This window comes from Labeo rohita, chromosome 7, assembly GCF_022985175.1.
Source record: "Labeo rohita strain BAU-BD-2019 chromosome 7, IGBB_LRoh.1.0, whole genome shotgun sequence".
NCBI classification, from domain to species: Eukaryota; Metazoa; Chordata; class Actinopteri; order Cypriniformes; family Cyprinidae; genus Labeo; species Labeo rohita.
Window position 1 is genome coordinate 19,710,310 of NC_066875.1, and position 12,279 is coordinate 19,722,588.

General features: G+C 36.3%; 1 protein-coding gene across 1 annotated transcript in view; it reads left to right on the forward strand.

Annotated features, from left to right (window-relative positions):
- The first annotated feature begins 4,158 nt into the window (after window positions 1-4,158).
- Window positions 4,159-12,279, forward strand: part of si:ch211-186j3.6 (neural-cadherin) — a 291,090-nt gene continuing 282,969 nt past the window's right edge. Inside the window, exon 1 of the mRNA XM_051115680.1 lies at window positions 4,159-5,320. Coding sequence (XP_050971637.1) covers window positions 4,339-5,320 — 982 coding nt within the window. The 5' untranslated portion in view covers window positions 4,159-4,338. The remainder of the gene's footprint in view (window positions 5,321-12,279) is intronic.

The window sequence follows — 12,279 nt, forward strand, 5'->3', positions numbered from 1 at the left end:
CATATTTTTGTGTTAGAAATTATGTAGGAAAAGTAACTGATTAATATATGTCAAGAGTGCCACTTTAAAAAAAATCTACATCATAACATGAATTCTGACCTTTGTCACAAAAGATTTTCTTCATTGCCTTTTTCCGTATCACGCTTTAGATATAAGAAATAATATATTAGCTCAAAACTTAAAATTTTAAAATTCATTCTTTGAAAGGCATTTTAAAATCAGACATTGCATTACCATGAAAAATGTACATCAAAATCATATTACAAAATGTTTTCATTCATGAATTATACAAATTTAAGTCTGGATTTTTATGTCTGTGTTCAAAAATGGAGTGACAGTTAAAGGGTTAAGGAATGTTTGACACAAAAATGAACATTTGCTGAGAATATACTCACCCGCAGGCTATCAAAGATATAGATTAATAGCTTTATCGGAACGCATTTGGAGAAATGTAGCATTAATTTTGCTCTTCAGTAGATCCTCTGGTGAATGGGTGCCATCAGAATAAGAGTCCAAACAGCTGTTAGATCCATCTCAATAATTCACAATTAATTCACACCACTCCAGTCCATCAGTTAACATCTTATGAAATGAAAAGCTGTGCATGTGTGATTAACAAATCCATCTTTAAGACTTTTTTAACTCAAACTATAGCTTCTAACTAAAATACTTTATATTATTGTGATTGTTTTATCAGCACTTTAGACTCTAATTCTGACGGCACCCATTTACTGCATAGGATCCACTGCTGAGCAAGTCATGCTGAATTTCTCCAAATCCATTCTGATGAAAAAACAAACTCATCTACATCTTTTTTAAGTGAACTATTCATTTAACGCCCATTCTTTATCATTACTCTTGGTCTAGAAAGGTTCTATATGTCAACATACGCAAATCGATTAGGTGTCAAATTGAGCATGTTTGTTTTACCTTATTAGTTTTCACATTTAGCAATAGTACCAACTGCTGTGAAGTAAAATATTTATTTAAAAACAGACAGCTTGTTTGGTCTTATTAAAATCAAATGCATAAAAGCATTAGCCTGCCGTAACATTTCAAGGCTGTTATTTGAACAAGACGGCATTTAAAAATTATTTGATTTCCCAACTATTTATTGCAGTATCATGTTCAGATAGTATAGAACATGTGAGGAAATGTCAGGTCTATTCAAATCAATTAGAAAAAGCACTATACGAATATGATTTCAATGCAGCCTTACATAAATCATGCTTTTGAGTGAATAAACCAAAAGCAACAGTGGGATAGAACAAAAAATGGATTGAAAGCTGGGGGAGCTCAAATTCCCCTGGCAAGTCATATTTTTAAATGTATAGCATATATGCTGTATTTTATATTATACAGCATTTAGTTACGCTGTCATATATTCACTGTATAAACTAAACCGTTATATGCAAGACAATACAGTTGAAGTCAAAAGTTTACATACACCTTGCAGAATCTGCAAAATGTTAATTGTTTTACCAAAATAAGAGGGATCATACAAAATTCATTTTATTATTTGTTTAGTACTGATCTGAATGAGATATTTTACATAAATGATGTTTACATATAGTCCACAAGAGAAAAAAAATGATAATTGAATTTATCAGAATGACCCTGTTTAAAAGTTTACATACACTTGATTCTTAATACCATGTTGTTACCTGAATGATCCACAGCTTTTTTTTTTTTTTTTTTTTTAGTGACTGTTGTCCATGAGTCCCTTGTTTGTCCTGAACAGTTAAACTGCCTGCTGTTCTTCTGAAAAATCCTTCGGGACCCGAAGCATTTTTGTGTATTTGAACCCTTTCCAACAATGACTGTATGATTATGAGATCCATCTTTTTACACTGAGGACAAGTGAGGGACTCATATGCAACTATTACAGAAGGTTCAAACACTCACTGATGCTGCAGAAGAAAAAAAAAAGAAGACAAAATATGTTCAATTTACCCTGATCTTCAAATTCATAATGTTAAATAATGTTATAATTATAATGTAGTGTAATAATAGTTGCATATGAGTTCCTCATTTGTCCTCAGTGTGAAAAGATGGCTGTCAAAATCATACAGTCATTGTTGGAAAGGGTTCAAATACACAAAAATGCTGAAAAACAAAATTATTTGTGGGACCTGAAGGATTTTTCTGAAGAACAGCAGGCAATTTAACTGTTCAGGACAAACAAGGGACTCATGAACAACTATCAATTAAAAAAAAAAAAAAAAAACAGCTGTGGATCATTCACGTAACAGCACAGTATTAACCCTTTAACTGTGACTCCATTTTTGAACACAGACATAAAAATGCACTATCCAGACTTAAATTTGTATAATTCATGAATGAAAACATTTTGTAATATGATTTTGATGTACATTTTCCATGGTAATGCAGTGTCTGATTTTAAAATGCCTTTCAAAGAATGAATTTTAAAATTTTAAGTTTTGAGCTAATATATTATTTCTTATATCTAAAGCGTGATACGGAAAAAGGCAATGAAGAAAGTCTTTTGTGACAAAGGTCAGAAATCATGTTATGATGTAGATTTTTTTTAAAGTGGCACTCTTGACATATATTAATCAGTTACTTTTCCTACATAATTTCTAACACAAAAATATGGTAAAATATCTATTTAGTCTTAGACCTTTCCAACGATGTATAGTTTGTCATGACTAAATTAGGATTTATTTGTAATATGGTTACGTAAATTTAGGTGTCCCACAGGGTGGACAGTGACAGTTAAAGGGTTAAGAATCAAGCACATGTAAACTTTTGAACAGGGTCATTTTTATAAAAAATTCAACTATTATTTTATCTTGTGGACTATATGTAAACGCCTTTTATGTGATTTATCTTATTCAGGTCAGTACTACATAAAAATAAATAAATAAATAAAAACATGCATTTTGTATGATCCCTCTTATTTTGGTAAAATAATTAACATTTTGCAGATTCCGCAAGGTGTATGTAAACTTTTGACTTCAACTGTATGTGCCAACAAACAACTCAATTCAAAACATTTTGTTCTTGCACCTTGCCTTTTTTCTTTTTCACACAGTTGCTTTTGGGTAATTCACTGATGGGTCAAAAGCATGATTTTTGTAAAGCTGCATTGAAACAACATTTGTAAAGTGCTTTTTAAAATTGACTTGACATTTGCTTCCATGTTCCTCACAATTGTTCTTTAGTTTCTGTATAGGTTTTTTTTTTTTTTTCATCACTTAGCCTATAATGTCACAGATTGTTCCGTCTATCTAAAACCACGCTTGCAACACTTGGTGTTGAATATTGGATTCTAGAGGATTTACATTCTGGGGGAGTTACATAACTTCCTCTGTCTGAAATAAAGTACATTTTTTATTTCACAATAAAACAACAACAACAACAACAACAACAACAAAAACAATTCTATATCTAATAATTATGAATATAACTTTTATTGTGATTAACTTGTATATGCCTTCTGAATAGTGATTAATAGGTTGACATACATTATACAAATGAGGATCATAAATTCGGTCAGTGCGTCCTATAAAGTAGTGTAGTGCAGATTAACGTTATGAAAGCCACATAAGAATTTGTCATTGACCAGGATTATTTCAGTTTCCTGTGCATGAGCATCGTCTGCTATAATCGTAGTGCACTTTGTAGCCTAACATTTTTCCCCTCCCAACAAGTTGCTGAAAAGAGAAGTTCACTTCCAGAACAAAAAATGTACAGATAATGTACTCACTGCCTTGAGCGTTTGAGGTTAAAAAGTATATAAATTGTCATTTTTTTTTTTTTTAGAAAATGTCCTGTCGTTTTGCAAGATAAGACCCTTCTTCCTCGGCTGGGATCATTTAGAGCCTCTTGAAGCTGCATTTATACTACATTTTGGAAGTTCAAAATGGGGGCACCGTTGGAGTCCACTATATGGAGAAAAATCCTGAAATGTTTTCCTTAAAAAACATAACTTATTTACGACTAAAGAAAGAAAGACATGAATATTTTGTATGACAGGGGGGGTGAGTACATTATCTGTAAATGTTTGTTCTGGAAGTGAACTTCTCCTTTAAGCCAAATAAACACTAAATCCTACAGGAAAGAATTCCCTAGAGGAATCCCTGTCTAGTCCAAAGCCCCGCCCCTCGCGCGTGGCGCTGTCCATCACTGTAGTGCTGCTCTCTGAAACTCCGCGAGCTCAAGCGCGCGCCCGAGCAGATCGCTGCTGAAGCGCGAGGCGACGGGAGGAAAGTTGTGCTGCTCAGACTCTGGAGGATCACCATCCAACGAACGAGGAGTGCATTCACGCACCATGTTCTGCAATTCGAACACTGTCGCTTGAGAAAACTTACAACCATGTTTTGGACTATTCTGTTGCCATGTTGTGTGACTTTTGTGTTGGGAAATAAGACGGACGAACGAATACCTTTCTTTCACGGGCATGTGTTTGAAAACTCTCCACCTGGCTCAAAAGTGAACGGACTGAGTATCCCGGTGAAGCGCATCGACCCGCAGAGATGGTGCTCCAAGTCCGGGATGCACCTGAAACTCCTGGGTGACAGGAGTGAAGATTTTCACGTCTTCGCCCACCACAAGCGAGGACACATCTTGCTGAAAACCTCTAACGTTCTCGATCGAGAGGAGCGCGCTGAATATCTCCTCAGCCTTGCGCTCTGCTGTCAGAGCTGCGCTTCAGCCGTGCGCGTCGTGGCCGAAGTTGCTTCAATTAAAGTGGACGTGCTCGACACGAACGACCACGAGCCCACTTTCCAACATGCAGACGTCAAAATAACTTTGGACGACGCCACGGCCCTGAGGTCGGTGGTGTACACGGTGAAAGCGGAGGACATTGACAGCGGCAAAAACGCCGAGCTCATATACTACGCGCTGCCGAGAAACGGCAGTTTCTATGTGGTGCCCAAAACCGGCGACATCCTCCTCGTGGACTCGATTCTCGGTTACGCGCAGCCCATAAAGTTCAGCGTGTTTGCCCGAGACCACGGCTGGCCAGCTCGGACCAGTCAGAATATGGATATAGAGATCAGTCCGCGCCAATGGCCAGCCCTTCCTCAGCTCGATAACGGACTCTCGAGAAAGTCCCGCTCCGTGCCAGAGCCGGTGCTTATCACCGTGTCCGAAGACGCGAGCATCGGCTCAGTCATAATGAATCTGCACCCGGTGAGGTTTCAGTCCGCCAGTTTTGAGCTGATTCACCCGGACGCGGATAACTCTCCCGTCACCGTGAGTCGGGACAGCGGAGATTTGGTTATATCAAGGCGGCTCGACCGAGAGACGCAGCCGCTAGTGGAGATAACTGTAAAAGTACAAGATAAGCGAGGTGAGTGCGCCGTGACTTATCCAAATATCTGTACAATACCAATATATGCCCCGGTCCCTTTCCCAGCTGTACAGTGCGTGACACTGTCTCCAGCGCCTGCTGGCAGATTTCACCTGAACACCCGAAAAATGACGCCCGCCTCCTTGTGCCCACCCCCTCCCCCTCGTCCCTCGTCCCTCAGATTGAGCACGTCATATGCAGCTTCCTTCTTTACAGATGCACAAAGTTCACGGGAATCAAAGTTTAATTATCACTTGCGGTAAAGGTTGTCGTGTAAATGACACGAGTCAAGGCGCAGATGAAACCACGAGTGCACTGCTGGATGAATGAAAGCGGTAACACTTTACAGTACGGTATTAACTAATATGAACAAACTATGAACAATACATTTACTGCAATATCTTTGTTAATGTTAGTAATGAAAAATAGAGCTGTACATCGTTAGTTCATGTTAGTTCCCAATGCATTACCTAATGTTAACAAGCACAGGTTTTGATCTGAATAATGCTTTAGAAAATGTTGAAATTAACATTCACTAAAATTAATAAATACTGTAAAGTATTGTTCATTCTTAGTTCATGTTAATTTGTTAACTAATGAACCTTATTGTCAAGTGTTACCAAGTGTTTGATTGCATTGTGATTCAGAAATACACTCTTAAAAATAAAGGTGGTTTAAAAGGTTCTTCACAGCGATGCCATAGAGGAACCGTTTTTTCAGTCAAAGGTTCTTTACTTTTTTATAATATGAAGAACCTTCTTCCGCCACAAAGAACTGTTTGTGAAACAGAAAGGTTCTTCAGATGTTAAAGGTTCTTTATGGAACCATTTAGACAAAAAAGGTTCTTCTATGGCATCGTGAAGCACCTTTGTTTTTAAGAGTGGGTATGCATAATATGCACGAAATGATCCCTTAATATGCAAACTATAAACTTTAGCATAAGCAGTATTTACTGTGAATTGTAAGTGCTTTGTTTTTAACATCTACGGCATCTTTGCGTCCTTTTTGACTTATAACTACTCAATTTTGTGAGAATTTAAACTAGATTTTCTTAATCTGCGTTTAAATTCAAAGTTGTCAAGAAAAAGTGCATTGAACATAACACTGCAGGTTGGCAGCGATTTTACAATTAAGCTCAAGTTTTGCATTTCAGCGGGTTGCACGTATTGCTTTGTTCATCACATCACGATTTTCTTTCCCCATACTTTGGGCTTTAAATAATTCTTCTCCATTTAAACAGGTCATTCAGTCAGTGCTCAGCAATTTAAGTCTTTTGTGTGTGTGTGTTTGAGGGAGAAAAGGAGGGAATTTGGTAAGGCACTCGCATGGGCCCTTTTACAGAATCATATCATACTTCTGTATTCACCTGTAATTACGTCCTTTGCGTTGCAGGTGAACCCTGCGCATCAAGCTGACTTTTGGCATGAATCCGGGGTGATTTAATCCTTTTTGAGTTGGAGATTGTGCTCTACTTTCCTTCATCTGCTCGCATTAGCTATGTAATCCCATCTCATTCACTTTCTCATTTTGGGGATTTAAGACTGGCAGCGCAGTTAGAGGAAACTGCAGGGAAGATGAGGCGTTTAGTGGAATGTGCTCATATTTGAGCAGTTGACCGGGCATGATTTAGCAGTCTGTGATTTAATTAGTGTTGGTTTGTTAATCAGGGACTTTCTGCTTGCTGGACCCGCGGCACTGGAGCAGCTTCTTTTTTTCCTTGAGTCCGTGTTCCTAGCATATGTTCAAGGGCGCTTGTTTGTGCGTGTGGGGATGTTTGCAGGTCTGTGAATGTTGTGCGGTGTGCAGCCCTCTGTGAAAGCTTAGCACAAACAATGAGGCCAAACAGCTGGTTTTAATCAAGAGCGAGAAGAACGTCTGCTGACCTCACATTTGCCTGTGGCTCTTTGGAAGTAATGAGCTTTCAGGTAGCCACATTTGTTTAAAAGATGAGGATTTTTTTTTTTCATGCGTATTAAAGATATTTATATCTTTCCTCTTCTTTAGCTTTGGATATTGCATTTTTTTATCATCAACCTCTTATAAATTCCACAATGTGGAACACATCATATTTCCTAAGAGAATGAAGTCAAAAATTCTCGTTTGAATTAGCTGAACATCATTCATTATTGAAGTTAACATGCAAAAAACAGTCACAAAGTGAGAATTTATGATTTGTACAAATCTCTAGTCGTACACTGCAAAAAAAAAAACAATCAATAAACAACCACCTTACGGAGCAATTGACGACATCCTCCGTGGCAGCTTTAAAACCTCAAAGCTATACTTTGATCTCCTCTATGTATTTAATGATTAATATATAGTGAAGACCAAAACCATCTAAACGCATGGGTAGGCCGCTGATTCTTTCAAGTACAACATTCTCCTCCAGAACAATCAAGGAAGTGACAATGTCTGGATGTGAATGTAGAGTGTTTTCATTATCTCGCACTGCTGTCAAGATTGCTGAATGTTAACAACGTTCGCCTACCTCTCGTTTCTGTACTTTTCTCTTTTGTTTCACTTTTGTGTGCTAACTGGATCAAAGTACAGTGTGTCATTTAAATAGAATGCATTTTGTTATACCTGACCTAACATAATGATACTTGAAGCAAATATTCATTGATATGGAACTGATTTTATACCTGTGTCACTAACATTTCTCTTAAGTTTGTATGTATAACAGGGTTTCCGTCTTAATGAACCTTTTTACGAATTCTAGTCTTAAATGGAGCAGAAAGACTTAAAAAGTCATAACATTACATGTTGCATCCACTGCAAAGTATCATCAGTATTGTTTTCCAGTTCAGATATATTTAATTGTTTTTGTGAGAAATTGGAAAAAAAGGGTGTATGATATATATTTTTTTTCATTGATCATTCTGACCCCACTGACAGATTTGTCTTATCTTCTGTCTTATCTTTTTCTTCTCAATGTGTCTTGATATTAGAATCTTGTACTGGAAAAACATACTGAGGATTGTTTTTGCAATGTGATAGAGATCTGTTGTATTAACAAACTGTTGCCATTACAAGTCATTGTGTGCTCCCTAGACATGTACCTTTAGAGAACATACTAACATACTGTTTTCTCTTCTGTTTATTACTTGACTCTTCTTTCATTCACCTTAAAATGGTCTTAAAGTCCATTATATTTACCATTATTAAAACCTGTAAGCCAAAAAATACTTATACACCAAAAAATACAGTATACACTACCAGTCAAAAGTTTTTGAACAGTAAGTTTTTTTTTTTTTTTTTGATCCAAAGTACAGGAAAAAAAAACAAAAAAAAAACAAACAAAACAAAAAAAAAAAAAAAAAAAAACAGTAACATCAAATATTTTTACTATTTAATATAACTGTTTTCTATTTGAATATATTTTAAAATAGAATTTATTCCTGTGCTTTCAAAGCAGAATTTGTAGTATCATTACTCCAGTCACATGATCCTTCAGAAATCATTCTAATATTCTGATTTGCTGCTCAAAAACATTTATTGTTGTTATTATTATGTTAAAAACAGCTGAGTAGAATTATTCAGATTTCTTTGATGAATAGAAAATTCAGAAGAATAGCATTCATCTGAAATAGAAATCTTATGTAACATTATAATTGTCTTCATGTATCATGTATTTGTTTCTTATCACTGTTTTGTTTGGCTCTGGTTCATTTTTAGTGTGTGTGTGTGTGTGTGTGTGTGTGTGTGTGTGTGTTGTTCTTTTGACAATCTAATAACAAGAAAAAAAAAAAAACATATACTGACTCCAAGCTTTCTATTCATCAAACAATCCTTAAACTATTTAACTGTTTTAATAATAAATAAATGTTTCCTGAACAACAATTTAGCATATTAGAATGATTTCTAAAGGATCATGTCAGACTGAAGATTGGTGTAATGATGCTGAAAATTTAGCTTTGATCACAGGAATAAATTACATTTTAAAATATATTCAAATAGAAGCAGTTATTTTAAATTGTAAAAATATTTCACCATGTTACTGCTTTTGCTGTATTTTGGATCAAATAAATGCAGGCTTGGTTAGTAGAAGAGAACTTCTGGGATTGTCTTGTCTCTATTTTCCACAGATGAACACTTATTTATTATTTATTATTATTACTCTTAGTTATTATTTCCAAAAAAATGGAAAGGAAACTTGTTAACTAATAAACAGGTTTATACTATGTCTGAATGATTAGATTTTACATTTGCATTTTTACAGTGCAAGCATAGATAACTAATATGCCTGTGTCTTCGTAAATCTTCATGAATGTAAATTATTCCAGGCATCATCTCTCATCCTACAAATCACTCCATACATCTCCCGTTTCCATGCATGTTGATGCGTTGCGTCTGTAAAATCACTGAGTGAGTCGAGTGAGTAGGTAATTTGGCCAAACAGTCCAGTCTGAGTTGTTTTTCTGGGTCTTTCTTTTCTTTCCCCCCTACATTTCTTCATTATCTTTCGCACTCTCCACCTCACTTTCTATCTTTTTCCTCATAACCCTTCTGCTTTCTTGTCAGAGCACGTCTGATGCTGCCAGTCTTTGTGGTATCAGTGCTGTGGGATCAATTAACCCCTGCACAGAGGATGCTGATAGATAGTTTGTGTGTGCTTGCGTACAGAGCCAGTATTTGTGTGTATACCAATGACAGACCTCGAATCCCAATCTCAACAGTGCTGTAATCTTACCTTAGAGATGTCATTGGCTGTCTTGCTCAAGCCCTCTTTCTCTCTCAATTAGACATGACGGAGTCAAGCTCCTTGTAATTCAGTGCAAGTTTTCAGATTGAAAAGAGATTGACACTAGCCTATTCTTCTCTCTCTCTCACGCAGCTGGTCTAGAACATTCTGCTCTTAGTCATTTCCGTTGTCTTTAATTCATTAAGGCGATAGACATGTATTTTCAGACATGCACATGCATCTTCATTATCCTCACATGTGGAATACAGCCCAGGTGTCTAAAGCCACAATTTTTGCATTAGACCTGCAAGCATGTGTTTTGCAAGGATTCTGAGCCCCACTCTGGTAATGGCCCTAAACACCCACATCAACAGGGCTTAATTTGAATGACAGGCTCAATGTTTTTCTGGGTCTTGACCAGCCTTCAATACTGAAAATCTGTTAATCTGGTCAGCATGAGCCAAAGAGTTACCACAGCATATGGGGAGCTTCTTCCGCCAGGGACGCAGAGGAGCTAGCAAATGCTTCACAGGGTCAGACATTTCCACACGCACACACATAGACTCAAATACTCGAGCAAAAGCCCTAAAAGTGTGTGCAAAACCTGCCCTCTTGTAGACAACACACACACACATATATATATAGATATATATTTCCAGATAATCCTGCAACACATGAGTACAATTAAATTCTCTTGCAGTGGCATTTATACATGCATATCTTAAAGGAGTAGTTCACTTCCAGAGCAAAAATTTACAGATAATACTCACCCCTTAGTCATCCAAGATGTTCATGTCTGTCTTCAGTCGTGAAGAAGTTATGTTTTAAAACATTTCAGGAATTATCTCCATATAGTGGACTTCCTATAAAAATGTATGTACTTTTAACCTCAAATGCTCGTCTTGTGTAGCTCTGCGTATACTTTGTGCATTCAGGTTCAAAACAGTTAAGGGAACGTTGGAAAAACTCGTATCGATGTTTTTTATTTACATAGCTTTGGATAATGCTATCTGCTAAAAGTAATTTAAAAACATTTCAGTTAATTAGCATTGTTTTAATATATCTTAGGTTAATTTGAAGACTGGTAATTTGCAAAGACCCCAATTAAAAATCACTGAGCAAGACTCCACGAATTTGTCACTGTCCCGATCGGGACACTGCTGCGTCGTCGCGAAAGTTTATTATTTGCACATGTTTTAAGCCTTGTGCATTTAAAATTTCAAGCAGTCATGGAGAGACGTGTCTCTGACGGACAATTAGCCTACAAAAGTATGTCAAAATACTCGTCTTGACGACTAACTTTGTAGATTTAACAATGAATGATCTATATTTAATTTATACAGTGGAGTACAGATGCACCGATCGACCGGACATATTTCAACCGATCTCTGTTCCGGGCTTGCACACGAACTGCATGCAATCATTTTTGTGTGCAAATATTACAAACTCTTTAAATACCCAATAACAGAGACCAGAGACGCTGAAGACGAACGCAAATAGGAAAACATACTGTAGCAGGCAGAGCAGATCGCGGTTCACAATGCGCGAACTATTGGAAATATTATCCTAAATATTGAAACGGGGGTTTATATAAATATGTCCCTGAAGGGAACTATTTTAAGAAAAGTGTACAAGCCGTATTCTTTCCATTTGCCTCTGTATAATACATTTAAAGTAGCGTCCATAAGCACTGCGCTGCTTTGTTTACAACGGTAACCATAGAAACGTAATATCATCACTGTTGTTCCATAAGCGCCACCTGCTGGCACCTTTGCTTTCAGTCTGTCTGCTGTTTTTCCCTAAAGGATCTTTTAATTTATAATAAAATATTAATGATAATAAAATAATATTTAAACAAACAAGTAATGTTTACACTTTATATTTGTTAGGCTAGTAGGTTTTGCTGTGGTATTGAAATTGGAATTGGGAATTGTACAATTTAATTTGTATGTAAAATTTTGGCATCACATAAGCTTATTTATTAAAATAAAAGATAACATTAGACAAAAACAATGATAACAGCATATATATATATATATATATATATATATATATATTTTTTTTTTTTTTTTTTTTTTTATGGCGGGGCCAGTGAAAATTTTGACCAGGCAAGTAAACATTTGAACCACTAGCTCGACTGGGCCAGTAGAAGAAAAAAATTCTTAGCGTTGAGCCCTGCTGAGGCATCATCTGTGTGCATTTTTAAGTTTCTGTAATAAGGAAAAATAAGAAAGTGAAGGTTGGTGAACATGTTGTGCATGTCCAAATGTGTGAGAAT